At 47.6% G+C, this 19,764-nt stretch overlaps 1 protein-coding gene across 2 annotated transcripts in view; it reads left to right on the top strand.

Annotated features, from left to right (window-relative positions):
• The window catches only part of LOC139277398 (MAP kinase-activated protein kinase 2-like), a 130,920-nt gene that overhangs the window by 78,496 nt on the left and 32,660 nt on the right, over nucleotides 1–19,764 (top strand). For both annotated transcript variants that reach the window (XM_070895819.1, XM_070895820.1), the window contains exon 2: nucleotides 11,591–11,730. In XM_070895819.1, the coding sequence (XP_070751920.1) occupies nucleotides 11,591–11,730 (140 nt within the window). The remainder of the gene's footprint in view (nucleotides 1–11,590; nucleotides 11,731–19,764) is intronic.

A 19,764-nucleotide genomic window follows, 5' to 3' on the forward strand; every position in this document is an offset into this window, starting at 1 on the left:
AGGCCCCGGGGATTTATCAGCCTTCATTCCCATCAATTTCCCTATCACAATTTCCCACCTAATAAGGATATCCTTCAGTTCCTCCTTCTCAATAGACCCTCGGTCCCCTAGTACTTCCAGAAGGTTATTTGTGTCTTCCTTCATGAGGATAGAACCAAAGTATTTGTTCAACTGGTCCACCATTTCTTTGTTTCCCATTATAAATTCATCTGAATCCGACTAACCTTTTTCTCTTCACATATCTATGGAAGCTTTTGCAATCAGTTTTTATGTTCCCGGCAAGCTTCTTCTCGTACTCTATTTTCCTCTTCTTAATTAAACCCTTTGTCCTCCTCTGCTGATTTCTAAATTTCTCCCAGTATCTCAGCCATACCCTCTGCCTCCATGTGCAGGTCTCCTTTTTGGTCCCTAATCGCCCCACCCCTCCTCTTACTACCCGTTTATTGTTTATATGCCTATAGAAGACTTTGGATTAGCTTTTATTCTCATTTTATTCTCATACCCTCTCTTTACCCCTCTTATTTTCTGTTTCACTTCCCCTCCGACCTTTCTATATATAGCCCGATTCTCAGATGTATTTGCAACCTGACATCTCTTTTTATGTTTCATCACATTCTCTATCTGTTTTGTCATCCAGGGAGCTCTGACTTTGGTTGCCCTACCTTTCCCCCTAGTGGGAATGTACCTCGACTGTACCCGAACTATTTCCTCTTTAATGGCAGCCCATTGTTCCACTACAGTTTTGCCTGTCAATCTAGTTTATCCAGTTTACCCGGATCCGTTCTCATCCCACTGAAATTGGCCTTCCTCAGTTAAACATTTTACTCTAGATTGCTCCCTGTCCTTTTAATATAAACCTTATGATCTCTGTTCCCTAAATATTACCCGACTGACACTTGGTCCACTTGACCCACCTCATTCCCCAGAAACAGATCCAGCAATGGTGCTTCGTCGGACTTGGAACACACCAGAAATTCTTCCCCCTCTCTGCCCTTTACACGATTACGATCCCAGTCTATATTAGGATAGTTGAAGTTCCCCATTATCACTACTCTATAGTTCTTGCAGCTCCTTAACCAATACTGCCACCCACCTATCTTTCCTTGGTGTGTGAGTCGGTCAGTATGGGGTGTGAGTGGGTCAGTATGGGGCATGAGTTGGTCAGACTGGGGCATGATTGGGTCAGTATGGGGCACGAGTTGGTCAGACTGGGGCGTGAGTGGGTCAGTGTGGGGCGCGAGTGGGTCAGTGTGGGGCGCGAGTGGGTCAGTGTGGGGCGCGAGTGGGTCAGTGTGGGGCGCGAGTGGGTCAGTGTGGGGCGCGAGTGGGTCAGTATGGGGCGTGAGTGGGTCAGTGTTGGGGCGCGAGTGGGTCAGACTGGGGCGTGAGTGGGTCAGTGTGGGGCGTGAGTGGATCAGTGTGGGGCGTGAGTGGGTCAGTGTGGGGCGTGAGTGGGTCAGTGTGGGACGTGAGTGGGTCAGTGTGGGACGTGAGTGGGTCAGTGTGGGGCTCGAGTGGGTCAGACTGGGGCGCGAGTGGGTCAGAGTGGGGCGCGAGTGGGTCAGTGTGGGGCGCGAGTGGGTCAGTGTGGGGCGCGTGTGGGTCAGTGTGGGGCGCGAGTGGGTCAGTGTGGGGCGCGTGTGGGGTGCGAGTGGGTCAGTGTGGGGCGCGAGTGGGTCAGTGTGGGGCGCGAGTGGGTCAGTGTGGGGCGCGAGTGGGTCAGTGTGGGGCGCGTGTGGGGCGCGAGTGGGTCAGTGTGGGGCGCGAGTGGGTCAGTGTGGGGCGCGAGTGGGTCAGTGTGGGGCGCGAGTGGGTCAGTGTGGGGCGCGAGTGGGTCAGTGAGGGGCGCGAGTGGGTCAGTGTGGGGCGCGAGTGGGTCAGACTGGGGCGTGAGTGGGGCGTGAGTGGGTCAGTGTGGGGCGTGAGTGGGTCAGTGTGGGGCGTGAGTGGGTCAGTGTGGGGCATGCGTTGGTCCAGTGTGGGGCGTGAGTCGGTCAGTATGGGGCATGAGTGAGTCAGTGTGGGGCGTGAGTGGAGGGGAACTTGGAGGCGATGTTCTCCCTACGATTATTGCTGTTGGCCTTCTCGGTTGCCGGGAGGGAGGTGCTGCTGAAGGAGCCTTGCCGAGTTGCTGCATTGCCTGCTGCAGATCGTACACACTGTAACCGCAGTGCACCGCTGATAGAGCTCAGCGGTAGGGGTAACATTAATTACTGCATTGCTCTCCTGGCCGGTCTCTTATCCTCCACCTTCCATTCACTTCAACTCATCTACAAGTCTGTTGCCTTTATCTTGTCCCACACCATTACTGGAACTGCTTCCAGTTCCCCAATGCCTCAAAATTGAAATTTTTATCCTTATGTTTAAATCCCTCCATAGCCTCACCCCTCCCTATCTCTGTAATCTCCTCCAGTGCTACAAACTACCTCCTTGCATACTTTCAATTCCTCTGACTCTGGCTTCTGTGCAACCTCCTCCATTTGCCCCAGAATTAGCAGCCATGCCTATGGCCACCTAGGCCCCACATTCCAGAACTCTGTCCCTAGACTCTTGTGTCTCTCAGTTTTCTTTGTAACTCACCTCTTTGACCGGGCGTTTAATCACCCCCTTCCTAATCTCTCCTTCCTTGGTTTGGGATTCATTTTCCTTACGCCTTTGTGCAGCGCCTTGGGACATGTTTCTACATTGAAGGCAAGTTGCTGTTGTAACCAGGAGAATACGTGCGTACCTTGAGGAAGGGAGAGAGAGAGAAAAGTTTGTTGTTCCCAATGCAAACGTTAAGGTATTGTGCCAGAATTTGCTTTAACATGTTTTAGGGGAACAATCAGTCCTATGTGTCAGCTTTACTCCTGATATTATCCTGGAGCAATGAAGGAATCCCAGCGACCGTACATTCCCCTGCAGTCCTCACTTAATCATCCTCTCGCAGACTGCTGTCAGGGATAATGAATCTGGCCTGCAGATGTGTACGTCTGAGTGCCTCTTCGTGTGAGTCGGATTGAGGTGCAAGGTTTCGATAACTCAGACACTTGTGGTTACAGATTTCTGCTAAGTGACAGGAAGTGAAATCCCTTGGCGTGTGTCTGGCTATCAGGCACAGAAGTGAATTTAAACGTAGGATGTGAGCTAATTGCACTTCACTATGATTGGGCATTGAAATAAAACCAGCTGACAGAGATCTCCACAATACTTTGTAAATGACTCTCAATTTCCCTTCCCCACCCCCACTGTCCTGAGAGGCTGTGGGATCGATTGCCGGAGTGGGAACCCATTGCAGGAGTGCGGGGCCCGTTCCCGGAATGTGCGAGACCCATTCCCGGAATGTGCAAGACCCATTCCCGGACTTTGGGGGAACCATTCCCGGACTTTTCGGGACCCATTCCCGGACTGTGCGAGACCCATTCCCAGACTGCGAGACCCATTCCCGGAATATGCGAGACCCATTCCCGGACTGCAGGACCCATTCTCGGACTGTGTGAGACTCATTTCCGGAGCACGGGACCCATTCCCGGACGGTGCGAGACTCATTCTGGAGCACGCGACCCATTCCCGGACTGTGGGAGACCCGTTCCCGGACTGTGGGAGACCCGTTCCCGGACTTTGCGGGACCCATTCCCGGACTGTGCTAGACCCATTCCTGGACTGTGCTAGACCCGATCCCGGACTGTGCGAGACTCATTCCTGGACTGTGCGAGACCCATTCCCTGACTGTGCGAGACCCATTCCCTGACTGTGCGAGTCCCATTCCTGGATTGTGCGAGTCCCATTCCTGGATTGTGCGAGACCCATTCCCGGATTGTGCGCGATCCATTCCCGGACTGTGCGAGATACATTCCCGGAGCGCGAGACCCATTCCCGGATTGTGCAAGACCCATTCCCGGAGCGCGAGACCTATTCCTGGACTGTGCCGGACCCATTCCCGGACTGTGCGAGACCCATTCTCGGACTGTGCCAGACCCATTCCCGGACTGTGCGAGACCCATTCCCGGACTGTGCAAGACCCATTCCCAGAGCGCGAGACCCATTCCCAGACTGTGCGAGACCCATTCTCGGACTGTGCGAGACCCATTCTCGGACTGTGCCAGACCCATTCCCGGACTGTGCCAGACCCATTCCCGGACTGTGCGAGACCCATTCCCGGAGCGCGAGACCTATTCCCGGACTGTGCCAGACCTATTCCCGGACTGTGCGAGACCCATTCCCGGAGCGCGAGACCTATTCCCGGACTGTGCCAGACCTATTCCCGGACTGTGCGAGACCCATTCTCGGACTGTGCGAGACCCATTCTCGGACTGTGCCGGACCCATTCCCGGACTGTGCCGGACCCATTCCCGGACTGTGCGAGACCCATTCTCGGACTGTGAGAGACCCATTCTCGGACTGTGCGAGACCCATTCCCCGACTGTGCGAGACCCATTCCCGGACTGTGCGAGACCCATTCCCGGAGCGCGAGACCTGTTCCCGGACTGTGCGGGACCCGTTCCCGGACTGTGCGAGACCCCTTCCTAGACTGTGCGAGACCTGTTCCCGGACTGTGCGAGACCCGTTCCCGGACTGTGCGAGACCCATTCCCGGAATGTGCGAGACCCATTCCCGGATTTTGCGAGACCCATTCCCGGACTGTGCGAGACCCGTTCCCGGAATGTGCGAGACCCGTTCCCGGACTGTGCGAGACCCATTCCCGGACTGTGCGGAACCCATTCCCGGAGCATGGGACCTGTTCCCGGACTGCGCGAGGTCCATTCCCGGATCACGGGACCCATTCCCGGAGCGCGGGACCCATTCCCGGACTGCCTAACTTGTTCTGGGCTTTTATTATGGTCTCTCTTGAACCCCAAGTTGGCTCTCAAACAGATTTTTGCTCACCTACCATTCACTGTGAGTGTGTAGTTGACCCCAGTGATGTGGACTAGGATCGGCCCGGGTCTCAGCTTTCTGAAGGGGGGGTCTTCCATGGGCGACCACCTTTAGGCGTGAGTCAAGACAGTGAGTGCAGACAGGCAATTTGTTGTGTATGCGTAAATAACTGACAAACTGAGCCACGAGAAATGTAACTTAATTTAACTATGCTTTTATCCAACCCGAAATTGTGTCCCCAAACCGGCAAGAATCAGAATGAAAACAGCAACTATGAATAGCTCCCACAGGTTCCTAAAGTCCGTCCAGTGAACTGCAACAAATAAATATGAATATAACATATTTCCCCACCTTTTAAAACCACAGTCTAAGAACAGTCAAAATCCTTGAGATAGCCAGACCGTGTTCTGATACACTGAGACTGGCATGGAGCTGCAGTGTTTCATCAAGGTTTTCGATTGGGAAACAGAACGGTATCCCTGTTCCATCCTGCTGGTCTGTTGGCCTGTGAGTTGGGATCAGTCTTGGAGCGTTCCATCATTGAGCTCGTAGGTGTGAGGGCTGAACTCTCGCCCGATCTGTTTTGGAGGCGAAAGTGAAGATGCGAGCATATGACTCTGGTTTGGGCGCTTAACCCTATCTCCGTTCTTCAGTTGAGGCTTTTGAGCGTGTCGTTTTATGTCAGCGTATGACTTCGCTTTTCGTTGGCGTTCTGAAATCTGGGATGCGAGTGTGGTTATCTTCGCGCTAGATCTGGCTGGGGGGTTGAGAATGTCCAGTAGCCAGAAAAGATTCCATCCAATCATGAGCTCAACAGATGTCTTTCCCGTTAGCGAGTGCTTTGAAGAACGGTATGTACGGAGAATGGTTTGAACCGCTTCGTCGAATATTTGGCCTGCTACGAGGTTGGTTTCGAACCCTCTTTGATGACGCGGTTAAAACGCTCAGCACCTCTGTTGCTTTGAGGATTGTACCGAGCAGTAAGGCGATGCTTGGTCGCATGATGAATGAGGAAATCCGTGAACTGGTCGGACACAAACTGTGGTCCATTGTCAGTGATTATGATCTCTGGGAGACCCCACTTCGTGAATATACTCTGCAGAATAGTGACGATCGTTGATGGGGTCACTGAACTTGTAGCAATTTCTGGCCATTTGGAATGCAGGTCATGTACTACAACAAGGAAACGTTGTTGTGGAGGTGCTTCAACTGGACCGAAGATATCCAACTGAAGTTGTTTTCATGGTCTTTGTGGCCATGGAATGGGCTTCATTGGTGCTGGTTGGATGTTTTTGGCCTTTTCGCCCAGACTGCATACTTCGCAGTGTGAGACGAACTCTGCAATGCAAGTGTCAATCCCAGGCCACCATACTGAATCGCGGATAATTCCAGGGTGTCCATCGTGTGCCAATGATAGAACGTGCTGTTGAAGCGACTTGAGAATTACTGCTCTAATCACCACGAGCTAGGCAGCCATCGTTCCAAACGGAAAATTCATCGCGAAGTCTGTGGAAGTTTTTCAGCTCTTCCAGAACTTGCTTAGGCCACTCAGTCTGGAGGAAGTGGCACATGTGCTGGAGCGTAGCATCACACTGTGATTCGATTTTTGAGTTTATCTCAGGAGACAAGGTTTCTGATAGACTGAGCGATGATCGACGTGACACATGTGTCGTTATCTGTGAACAAGTTAGCACCAGAGTCCGAAGCAGGTGTCGAGCAGCTGAGCATGTCAGCTACGTGGTTGCAACTGCCAGCGATGTACTGTACATCAAAGTTATACTGATGAAGGCGATCTGACTATCGGCTGATTCGTAGTGGTCTGTGTCCAGATCCAGTTGTAGCGAGTAGCGTAGTTAGCGCTTGGTGATCCGTACAGAGGGTAAATTTCCTGCCATAAAGGTAGATGTGCCAGCGTTAACATGCGTAGATGCAAGCCAGTGCTTCGTGTTCCCCTGTAGAGTATTTACGTTCTGCAGACAAGAGCATGCGAGAGGTGAAGGCGACTGGACGTTCCAGGCCGTCAATCCATTGCAAGAGCACAGCTCCCATGGCCGTGCCTGATGCATCTGTGGTGACGTGCATAGTGGCATTCGGATCAAAGTGCGCAAGGATAGGAGGGGATGTGATTTTCTCCTTAAGCGTGGTGAATGCCTGAGCCTGGGAATCTGTCCATTCCCAAGGGACGTCCTTGTACAGCAACATGTAAAGTGATTCGGCATTGTGTGTGTAGTGCGGGACGAACTTCAGTTAGAAGTTGCAAGTGCAGAGGAACGATGAAAGTTCTTTGACGTTGGTAGCCTCCTGCATTCGCTGGATCGCGTCAATGTTGTCAAGCATTGGCTTGATACCTTGTGCTGTGACTCTGTAGCCCAGAAGCTTATTTCTCCAGCAGCAAATGTACATTTATCGGCATTATGTGTAATGTGTAGCAAATTTAACCATAACTGCGTGAAGTCGCTGGTCATGTTCTTCCATGGACGATGATATCATCAAGCAGCTTGAGGGCGCCCTTCCACTATGCCTACTAGCATAGGAGTGACAATCTTCTGAAATGCACTTGGTGCAGAAGATAATCCGTAGGGCATGCGTTGATACTGATACAGGCCATCAAGCGTCGTGAATGTCCTCCGCTAGGTGTATTTGCAGGTAACTGCGGCACATGTCGAGTTTCATAAAAACTATTGAGCCGTGGAATTCTGAAGACAGTTCATCGATGGTAGGAAGAGGGTACTTGTCGGGGATGATGGCCTTGTTGACCTCATTCAGGTCGATGTATAAGTGGATCTCCCCATTTTTACGCCAAGTAATGACTAAGTTCGAGATCCAGGGTGAGGAATTGATGCTCTCAATGATTCCCTCAAATTCAAGTCACGATAATTCTGCGGATACTTGGTTGTGAACCACGAATGGGAGACGGCGAAGTTCCTACATAACCGGTTTGACGGAAGGGTCAACGTGGGGACGATGGCAGAATTTTGTTGTCACTCCAAACCCTGTGAAGATTGAGGGATATTACTTGTCAAAGTTCACCGTGTACACAGGTGTGCCCATTGGGTCGTAAACTTTGAACCCAAGCTTGTCAAAATGGTCAACACCAATGAGGCTTCGTCCCTTCGCGACATAAAAGGAAAAGTTCTCCAATGTTATGTCCTTGTAGTATATCGGGACAGATATGACCCCAAGTACCTCAATTTTGGAGTGAGAGTACGCATGTAGAGTGAAAGTTGATGGCTGCAGTTGATAGTGTGTGAAGTGGGTTTTGTGCACAGCCTCGCTCAATATGGAGACTTTGGCTCCAAGGTCAATGAGGAGGCAGCAGGGAGTGCCGTCAATGTTTACCTCACAGTCCTTGAATTTTCCCGAACTGATGTGTGAAATATCATTAACGGTGTAATCCACACTGGATTCATCACTATTGGGATTGTCCACCTGTTGAATATTCTGTGATGAGCAACAGCCATGAGCAAAATGGTTAATTTTATCACATGCAGAGCATTTCTTCCCACGTGCAGGTTAGGACTCTTTGCTGAGTGTGATTTGTCCCGACAGTTAAAGTAGTGAAAGTTAAGCCCGCGATCTGCAGTAGGTGGTTTATTACTAGCCCTGGGTCTCTGCTGTGATTTCCACTTTGGACGAATGCCTTGCATATGGGCTGTAGCTGATGTCTGCTGAACAGGGGTAGCAGGGGATCTGATCGCTTTTGAATCGGAAACGCTGATTCAATTTAGATGGCCAAATTAGTTGCTTTATCCAATGTTAATTTGTCATCCTCCATTCGCAAGCATTCCCGCATGCAGGGAATCGTTGTTTTCCCAATAATCCCTGATCATTTCCTCTGTGAGTGCTCCAAAGTTACATGTAGCAGCCAGTTCAGTTAATGAAATGATGTACTGTTTGATTGGTTCACTGTTCCCTTGTCCCCCCTTTGATGGAATTGGTATCTCTCTATCATGATACTTTTCTCTGGCCCAAAATAGTTCTCTAAGGCGCTTACCGTTTTGTCATAGGACTCCGTGTCTTCGATTTGGCCAAAGTTGCGTGGCCTTCGGTGCTGAGGCAGTGGATAAATATTGCACAGCAGTGAGCTGGTGTTACGTTGTCGCCATCTAACCCACTCGCCGTGATGTATGCAGACATTTTTTTTATCCATCTCGGCAATGGGATTGGAGGGTCCCCGGGTGTGGAGAGGAAAGGCAGCGGGGGGGAGTGGGAGAGATTAATTTGAGTCATCCTCATCGTCAAATTATGTTGTGTACGCGTAAATAACTGACACACTGAGCCAGGAGAAATGTAACTTAACTTAACTGTGCTTTTATACAACCCAAAATGGAGTCCCCAAACTCACATGAACCAGAATGAAAACAGCAACTGTGAATAGCTCCCGCGGGGTACTAAAGCCCGTCCAGTGAGCTGTCACCAATAAATAGAGTATGAACACAACACAATTAACCTGTGAAATTCCCTGCCGCAGAGAGTTGTTGATGCCAGTTCATTGGATATATTGAAGAGGGAGTTAGATATGGCCCTTATGGCTAAGGGATCAAGGGGTATGGAGAGAAAGGGGTACTGAGGGAATGATCAGCCATGATCTTATTGAATGGTGGTGCAGGCTCGAAGGGCCGAATGGCCTACTCCTGCACCTATTTTCTATGTTTCTATGTTTCTATGTAATTCAACCGTGTGGAGTGCCAAGCCGAGCTGTGTCCTGTCCTCACGGGTCACCGGGTAGCGATGGGAGTGGGGACCCAGGAAAATCACGGGCTGCTGAAACTGTAGCCCAACTAACTCGGCACAGACTTGGGCTGCAACTTGGGACCTTTCCAGTCTGCATTGCTCAGGTGCAGGATGGATGCTGAATTTCCAGCTGAGCCACACCCTGGGAGCTGTGAACCGCCATTATGATGACACATCGAGGAGTTGAGAAAATGCCTGACCTAAATGCCAAGTGGATTTCGAAATGACCACTCAAGGTTACAAGATGTTGCAAGTTCCTGTAAATGTATCAACAAATTCAGCCTGTGGTGAAGATGTGTCAGGTAGTGAAATGGCTCCCAGTGCAGCAGTTTCGGAGGTTCCAGAGTTTGTGCATTATCCAAAGATCTTTCTACAAATCTTTTCATCGCCTCAAAATGAATTAGTCTTTTTTTTTGTTTATGACTGGTTTCCTGTCCTAATGTTTAATGAGTCCATTCAGTGGATAAAGCACCCTAAAAAAGAATTGGAATATGGCCCATCAATGACTGAGTTTGTTCAGTCAGAATCTGAGCCAGATAAACCAGGAAGGTGCCAGTTTGAACAACAGCGTGCATTTATACAGTGCCTTTAATGTAGGAAAATATCCAAAGGCAATTCGCAGGAGTGTAAACAGACAAAAAATTAACTTCGAGTCAAAGGAGGTGGTACTGGGTTGGGTGACTAAAAGCTTGGTCAAAGAGGTAGGTTTTAAGGAGCGTCTTGAAGGAGGTTAGAGAGGCGAAGAAGTTTAGGAACGGAATTCCAGAGCTCAGTGCCTAGATGACTGAAGGTACGGCCACCGATGGTGGGGTGAAGGGAGTGGGGGATGCCAAGGGGTCTCTGAGAGTGAGAATAGGATCATGCTGGGCTGTGATATCAACAACAGCTGCCAAGCGTGATTGTACATTTTGCATTCATTCCTTTACCTTTTCCCCTACATTATAACAGTGACTACACTCCAAAAGTTCTTCATTGGCTGTAAAGCGCTTTGAGATGTCTAATGGTCGTGAAAGGCGCTATATAAATGGAAGTCTGTCTTTCTTGATACATTCTGCAATAGGGTTGCCAACTTTGCATGAAATTTCCTAATTATGCAAAAATGCCAAAGCCTTTCACCTCTCGCTTTTAGAAGTGTTTTATTTTGAATTGAGAACAGCCACATGACAGCCATAAATTTCTCTGGCATGTCCCAGAGAAGAATTGGGCCATTGTTGCGAGCTTTGCTGTTTGCGGGAGCTTGCTGTGCGCAAATTGGCTGCCACGTTTCCCACATTACAACAGTGACTACACTCCAAAAGTATTTCATTGGCTGTAAAGCGCTTTGAGATGTCCGGTTGCCTTGAAAGGCGCTATATCAATCTACGACTTTCTTTCTTTGCTTTGGGCATGTTGAGCAATGAGCAACGAACCTGATACATGCAGGGACTGTGGTTTGTGGTTTTATTTTGTCACAACAGTGACTACACTCCAAAAGTACTTCATCGGCTGCTCCTGGGCTATGGTACGTGGCAGTTTTAGCCAGCAGCAAGAGATCAAAGGAGTTGGCCTGGTGTAACTGGACGTAGGTTTGCCAAAATTCAGGAGCTTGACGTCCGGTGAATTATAAAATGTGATCCCTATGCTGTACCACTTTGCTACACAACATGTTGGCATTGCATTGCAATATATTTGGAATGAATTAGAGTATCAGACAATGCGAGAAGTCTTGATCTCAAACACAGGACACAAGGACGAGGATGTAAGATGCAATATATGGAGTTAAAGAGACGCATGTTCAGGGCAGCGATTTATGTAGTAACCATAAACCAGAAAGATGAGACGAGAAACCCAACTAGAAATTCAGAAAATCTTGGCTGAGCCATCAGGGGATTTGAACTGAACCCAGTACCTGCCTTGCCTGTTAAATCATTCTGAAAATGTCCGCATTGTGCAGCAGTAACACGAGGAGTGGGCATAAATCCACTGCTATATCTCTATCCCCATTCTTCTCTCTTTTCAGATTCTCTACGACAGCCCAAAGGCGCGCCGCGAAGTGGACATGCACTGGAGGGCCTCCAGCACCCTGCACATTGTCCGAATCATTAACATCTATGAGAACATGCACCACGGGAAACGGTGCCTCCTCATAGTGATGGAATGGTGAGTAAGGTGCCAAGGTGAAGGGACACGGTCTGTAAGTACAGGGAAATAACAGTGTTGAAAATAGTAGAAAAGAAAATAAGGTAAAGGAAGAAATATTTACACTGGGAGACTGGAGGGAGGGGAAGCTGTTGGGGTGATGCTGGTAGCCATCAGTTATTTCTCCTTCAGTGCCCACATGGTCACTCATGGTCCTCACCTCTTTATCATTTATATCCTACCCCTTAGCAATATCTTACAGAAGCAGGAGATCACCTTCCCCCTCGACTGACACCCCTTAGCTTGACCTTTATGCTTCCTCCGTCCATTCCAAAATGAAGACCTGGTTGTCGCAATGTTCACCATCTTAACTGTGCTAAAATTCATTCAACACGCCTTCAGAAGGGAGAAATCCTGCCTGATCTATCTCCTGAACTTCTTTAGGAACTGACAACTCACGCAGACTTCCATAGGCATTTGATATGTTCCACATGAAAGGCTGGATAAGCTCAAAGCTTTGGAGATTTAGAGTAAAATTTAGTAATGGATAAAATAAATTGATTCAGGGATAAGAGAATAATGGGTATTTAATCGGGACCAACGACATGGGTAAAATGAGGGATGAGGTCCTACAGGAAGAATTTAGGGAGCTAGGAAGAAAATTAAAGGGTAAGACCTCAAAGGTAGTAATCTCTGGGTTACTACCGGTGCCACGTGCTAATGAGTATAAGAATAGAAGGATAAAGAGGATGAACATATGGCTGGAAAATTTGTGGGAGGGCTTTAAATTCTTGAGGCATTGGGACTGTTTCTGGAGGAGATGGGACCTGTACAAACCAGATGGATTGCACCTCAACAGCACCGGGACCAATATCCTCGCGGGGAGTTTTGCTAGTGCTGTTGGGGAGAGTTTAAACTAGCTTGGCAGGGGGATGGGAACCTGAGAATGCATTCAAAAGTGAAGGAAGTAAAGCAGAAGTTGGATAGCAAGAATCTAGAAAGCGAATCTGTAAGACAGAGGAAACAGGGCTTGGTAAGTAGTAAGCAAGCAAGGAGGTCTTCCTGTGCTGAATGGTATATACTTTAATGCAAGGAGTATAGCGAATAAGGCGGATGAGCTAAGAGCACAGGTAGACACTTGGGAGTATGACATTATAGCCATTACAGAAACATGGTTGAAAGAGGGGCAGGTTTGGCAGATTAATATTCCTGGCTACAGGATTTTTAGACAAGATAGAGAGGGGGGTAAAAGGGGGGGAGGGGTGGGTGTTGTGGTACTAATTAAAGGAACTATTACAGCAATGAGGAGGGATGATATGTTAGAGGGATCATTAACTGAGGCCATATGGGTCGAATTGAAAAATAAAAAAGGGACGATCACACTGCTGGGAGTGTATTATAGACCCCCAAATAGTGGAAGGGAGATATAGGAGCAAATATGTAGGCAAATTGCTGTGAAGTCTAAAAACCATAGTAAAAGTAGGGGATTTTAACTACCCAAATATTGATTGGGACAAATTTAGTGTGAAGGGTATAGAGGGTGCGGAATTCTTGAAATGCATTCAAGAGAACTTTTTTAGTCAGTATGTAGCAAGCCAACACAAGAGGGGGCGGTCTTGGATTTAGTTTAGGGGAATGAAGCTGGACAAGTTGAAAGGTTATTAGTGAAGGAGCATTTGGGTGCCAGTGACCATAATCCAGTCAGATTCAAGTTGGTTATGGATAATGTAAAGTCCTGCCTCCTCAGTACAGATTCACATGAGGCATGTAGTGAAGTCAAGGTCACTCTGGACCTGCACCTTTATTTCACAGCTCTGGAATGCTGCACTTGCCTGAGACCTGTCCTTATATACCTGTCTCTTGCAAGTGCACCCCTGGTGGTAAGATATGCTGGTGGTTACAGGTCATATCTTATTACAGTCATGTATAGCATGTTAGGATAGTTATATATAATAATGTAAGATACATGACATCACCCTCCCCCAAGGTCTTATTGTCTTTATAGGTTCAGTCTCTCAGGTGGTCTACGCTCTCGCGTGGAGCGTCTGAGTTGTGGTTCATTGAGGCAAAGCGCCCTAAGCTGACTGAGAACCATGACAGAAATTTGAGGGGGAGATGGAATGAGGTAGGGGACAAAGTTTTTGTACTAAACTATGGCAGGGGTCCCAAATGGCTTGCAGGGACAGTAACGGGCAAGGAAAGAAACAGGCTACTGGTAGTACAAATGCACAATGGCCTTGGTGTCTGTTTTTCTTTGGGTGTGGTTGCTAGTATCTCGCCTGGGCTGTCTGTTTCGATTGGTGTGATTGTTGTTGACTCACCTGGGCTGTCTGTTGGGACTGCCCTTTCCTCAGGTTGTTCATTCTGTCTGTCCACCAGGTGTGGTGCGAGTTCCACATTGTAGTCTGCCTCTGGTTCTGCAGTGTTGTTGGTAAATCTGCTTTTGACTTGGTCTACATGCCTCCGGCAGGTTTTGCCATTGTCCATTTGTACTACCAGTAGCCTGTTACCCTTCTTTAAGTTCTGGACCATGGTCTCTGAAGTAACTGTTTCATTCTCCATCCTAATGTAGAATTCCACCATATTATGGTCACTCTTCCCCAAGGGGCCTCGCACAACGAGATTGCTAATTAATCCTCTCTCATTACACAACACCAGTCTAAGATGGCCTCCCCGAAGAAGCCTGTCTAGTTCGTGTTCAATCTTTTCCCTCATCACATAGGGTACAGCTCTGGCCTTGTGATGGACCGGTCTAGCATCCTATGTGATATAGATTTTGAATTTGGCTCCTTTGAAAGTGCCCACACCTGGCTGAAAGAGATGTTCAAATCGCTTTATAACTGTTGAGCAGGAGGTCCGTTCCTCTAATGACATGGCATGGACATCATCCCATTTCCAGTTTAGTTTTGCCAGCCAGCTTCTCCCCAGCAGTGCTGGGGGATCTCCGGGGAAAATCCATAGGGGAAGTCGGTTCACTGTCCCTTTGTGTGTGACAGAGAGCATGGAACTGCCGAGGACTGGTATGATTTCTTTGGTATAGGTCCTTAGTTTGGTGTCAACCCTTGTGAATTTTGGTCTGTCTCTTTTATGCGCCCACAGTTGTTCAAATTGTTGAGCGTCCATGAGAGATTGACTCGCTCCCGTATCCAGCTCCATGTTGACAGATATCCCGTTGAGTAGGACCCTCATCATTATAGGAGGCATCCTGTTGTAGGAGCAGCGGCCATTAATCGTGTTGACCCGCTGTACATCGGTGTCCCGGGTACTGTCCCCACCATCTTCTGGTCCGCTTTCCGACCCATCCGATTCGTATACCAGCTGAGCTGCCGTTTTTTTGCACATGCGGGCCAAATGCCCTGTATATTCACAATTTCTGCAAACAGCCTGCAGAAATCGACATCCCCTTGATGAGTGCCCACCCCCACACCTCCAGCACAGACCTGTTCCATTGTTCAAAGTGTTCCCAAGGAATGAGTTGCGTCTGGCTGATCTCTCTTGTGCTTCTCTCAGTTTGTAGTTGATTGCTCACATTGTGGGTTGATGAGGTGTGAACGGCCGTTCCTGTGGCCCTTGATGGCTTCTGTCTGCTGTCGCGAGCCTGTCCTTCCGGTTTTGTCTGTGTGTGGGGTTGCATGTTGTTTAGTGCTGTGAACTTCTTGTTCCGATATTTTGTTAGTTGTCGTACCTGCATTGTAAATCAATCTCGTTTCTTCTTCCCCTACCAAGAATGTCTGTGCAACCAGTGCTGCTGCCTCTAAGGTCAGGTTCTTGGTCTCTATGAGCTTTCGGAATATGCCTGCATGGCCTATTCCTTCAATGAAAAAGTCTATCAGCATTTCTCTCCTAAGTTCATCGGAGAACTCACTTAAACTAGCCAACCTCCGAAGTTCCGCCACGAAGTCGGGTATGCTCTGGCCCACACAGCGTCTGTAGTTGTAGAACCTGTGTCTGGCCATGTGTAGGCTGCTCGCTGGCTTCAGGTGGTCTCTTACCAGTGTGCTCAATTCTTCAAACGACTTGTTTGCTGGTTTCTCGGGTACCAACAGATCCTTCATTAAAGCGTATATTTTCGAGCCACAGCTGGTCAAGAGATGGGCTCTTCTCTTGTCTGCCTTATCGTCACCTAACCAGTCTTTGGTTACAAAGCTTTGCTGGAGCCTTTCTATAAAGTCCTCCCAATTGTCTCCCACATTGTACTTTTCATCTGATCCGTTGTTCGCCATTCTGTGGATTCTGTAATCCCGTAACTCGTCGCCACTGTAAAGTCCTGTCCCCTCCGTACAGATTCACACGAGGCATGTAGTGAAGTCAAGGTCACTCTGGACCTGCACCTTTATTTCACAGCTCTGGAATGCTGCACTTGCCTGAGACCTGCCCTTATATACCTGTCTCTTGCACGTGCACCCCTGGTGGTAAGGTATGCTGGTGGTTACAGGTCATATCTTATTACAGTCATGTATAGCATATAAGGATACAGTTATATATAATAATGTAAGATACATGACAGATAAGGAAAGAATAGGCCTGGAATAAAAGTTCTGAATTGGGGAAAAGCTAAATTTGCTAAGTTAAGGAGTGATTTGGCCAAAGTGGACTGGAAACAGCTACTTGGTGGGTAAATCGGTGTTGGAACACTGGGAGACATTCAAGGAGGAGATCTGAAAGGTTCAGGCCAAACATGAAAACAGGAAAAAAAGCGAGGAAAAATTATTCTAGAGCCCCCTGGATATCTAGGGACTTACAGCGGAGGATTAAGAAAAAAAGGGACGCTTATGTCACTTATCAACGGCTGAATACTTTAGGATCTTTCGAGGAATATAGAAAGATAAGAGGTAAAATTAAAAAGGATATTAGGAATGCGAAGAGGGAGCACGAGAAATTCTTGGCCAGTAAAATTAAGGAAAACCCTAAGATGTTCTATAAATATATTTAAAGTAAGAGGGTAACTAATGAAAGGGTAGGGCCTATTAGAGACCATGAGGGTAATCTTTGTGAGGAGGCGGAAGATGTTGGTAGGTTTCTTAACGAATACCTTGCATCTGTTTTCACAAAGGAAAGAGGTAATGCAGATACTGCTATCGAGGAGGAGTGTGAATTTCTGGATGAAATAAATATAGTGAGAGAGGAAGTACTAAGGGGTTTAGCAGCTTTGAAAGTAGATAAGTCTCCAGGCCCGGATGAAATGCATCCCAGGCTATTGAGCGAAGTAACAGAGGAAATAGCAAAGGCCTTGACCATCATTTTCCAGTCCTCTTTGGATATGGGCATGGTGCCGGAGGATTGGAGGACTGCTAATGTAGTACCCTTGTTTAAGAAGGGAAAAAGGGATAGGCCGAGTAATTACAGGCCTGTCAGCCTAACGTCAGTGGTGGGGAAATGATTGGAAAAAAGCTAGGAAAAATTATTCTAGAGCCCCCTGGATATCTAGGGACTTACAGCGGAGAATTAAGAAAAAAAGGGACGCTTATGTCACATATCAACGGCTGAATACTTTAGGATCTTGAGAGGAATATAGAAAGATAAGCGGTAAAATTAAAAAGGATATACGGAATGCGAAGAGGGAGCACGAGAAATTCTTGGCCAGTAAAATCTGCATTTGGATAGGCAAGGATTAATTAGGGACAGTCAGCATGGATTTGCTAAAGGAAGATCATGTTTGACTAATCTGATTGAATTTTTTGAGGAGGTAACCAAGAGGGTCGATGAGGATAGTGAATACGAAGTAGTTTAGATGGACTTTAGCAAGGCTTTTGATAAGGTCCCGCATGGTAGACTAGTCATAAAGGTTAAAGCCCATGGGATCCAGGGCAAAGTGGCAAGTTGGATCCAAAATTGGCTCGGAGGTCAGAAGCAAAGGGTAATAGAAACACAAAAACATAGAAAATAGGTGCAGGAGTAGGCCATTTGGCCCTTTGAGCCTGCACCACCATTCAATATGATCATGACTGATCATTCATCTCAGTACCTCTTTCCTGCTTTCTCTCCATACCCCTTGATCCCTTTAGCCGTAAGGGCCATATCTAACTCCCTCTTGAATATATCAACGAACTGGCATCAACAACTCTCTGTGGTAGAGAATTCCACAGGTTAACAACTCTCTGAGTGAAGAAGTTTCTCCTCATCTCAGTCCTAAATGGCCTACCCCTTATCCTTAGTCTGTGACCCCTAGTTCTGGACTTCCCCAACATCGGGAACATTCTTTCTGCATCTAACCTGTCCAGTCCCGTCAGAATTTTATATGTTTCTATGAGAGCCCCTATCATCCTTCTCAACTCCAGTGAATACAGGCCCAGTCGATCCAGTCTCTCCTCATATGTCAGTCCTGCCATCTCGGGAATCAGTCTGGTGAACCTTCGCTGCACTCCCTTAATAGCAAGAACGTCCTTCCTCAGATTAGGAGACCAAAACTGAACACAATATTCCAGATGAGGCCTCATCAAGGCCCTGTACAACTGCAGTAAGACCTCCCTGCTCCTATACTCAAATCCCTAGCTATGAAGGCGAACATGCCTTTTGCCTTCTTCACCACCTGCTGTACCTGCATGCCAACTTTCAATGACTGATGTATCATGACACCCAGGTCTCGTTGCACCTCCCCTTTTCCTAATCTGCCGCCATTCAGATAATATTCTGCCTTCATGTTTTTGTCACCAAAGTAGATAATCTCACATTTATCCACATTATACTGCATCTGCCATGCTTTTGCTCACTCACCTAACCTGTCCATGTCACCCTGCAGCCTCTTAGCATCCTCCTCACAACTCACACCGCCACCCAACTTAGTGTCATCTGCAAACTTGGAGATATTACACTCAATTCCTTCATCTAAATCATTGATGTATATTGTAAATAGCTGGGGTTCCAGCACTGAGCCCTGTGGCACCCCACTAGTCACTGCCTGCCATTCTGGAAAGGACCCGTTTATCCCGACCCTCTGCTTCCTGTCTGCCAACCAATTCTCTATCCACGTCAATACATTACCCCCAATACCATGTGCTTTAATTTTGCATACCAATCTCTTGTGTGGGATCTTGTCAAAAGCCTTTTGAAAGTTCAAATACACCACATCCACTGGTTCTCCCTTGTCCACTCTACTAGTTACATCCTCAAAAAATTCTAGAAGATTTGTCATGCACGATTTCCCTTTCATAAATCCATGCTGACGTGGACCAATCCTGTCACTGCTTTCCAAATGCATTGCTATTTCATCTTTAATAATTGATTCCAACATTTTCCCCACTACTGATGTCAGGCTAACCGGTTTATAATTACCTGTTTTCTCTCTCCCTCCTTTTTTAAAAGTGGTGTTACATTAGCTGCCCTCCAGTCCATAGGAACTGATCCAGAGTCGATAGACTGTTGGAAAATGATCACCAATGCATCCACTATTTCTAGGGCCACTTCCTTAAGTACTCTGGGATGCAGCCTATAAGGCCCTGTGGATTTATCGGCCTTCTATTCCATCAATTTCCCGAACACAATTTCCTGACTAATAAGGATTCCCTTCAGTTCCTCTTTCTTGCTCGACCCTCGGTCCCCTAGTATTTCCGGAAGGTTATTTATGTTTTCCTTAGTGAAGACAGAACCAAAGTATTTGTTCAATTGGTCTGCCATTTCTTTGTTCCCCACTATAAATTCACCTGATTCTGACTGCAAGGGACCTACGTTTGTCTTCACTAATCTTTTTCTCATACCTATAGAAGCTTTTTCAGTCAGTTTTTATGTTCCCAGCAAGCTTCCTCCCATACTCTATTTTCTCCCTCCTAATTAAACCCTTTTTCCTCCTCTGCTGAATTCTAAATTTCTCCCAGACCTCAGGTTTGCTGCTTTTTCTGGCCAATTTATATGCCTCTTCCTTGGATTTAACACTATCCTTAATTTCTCTTGTTAGCCACGGTTGAGCCACCTTCCCCGTTTTATTTTTACTCCAGACAGGGATGTATAATTGTTGAAGTTCATCCATGTGATCTTTAAATGTTTGCCATTGCCTATCCACCGTCAACCCTTTTAAGTATCATTCACCAGTCTATTCTAGCCAATTCACGTCTCATACCA

Source organism: Pristiophorus japonicus, chromosome 12 (genome assembly GCF_044704955.1).
Source record: "Pristiophorus japonicus isolate sPriJap1 chromosome 12, sPriJap1.hap1, whole genome shotgun sequence".
Classification (NCBI taxonomy): Eukaryota; Metazoa; Chordata; class Chondrichthyes; family Pristiophoridae; genus Pristiophorus; species Pristiophorus japonicus.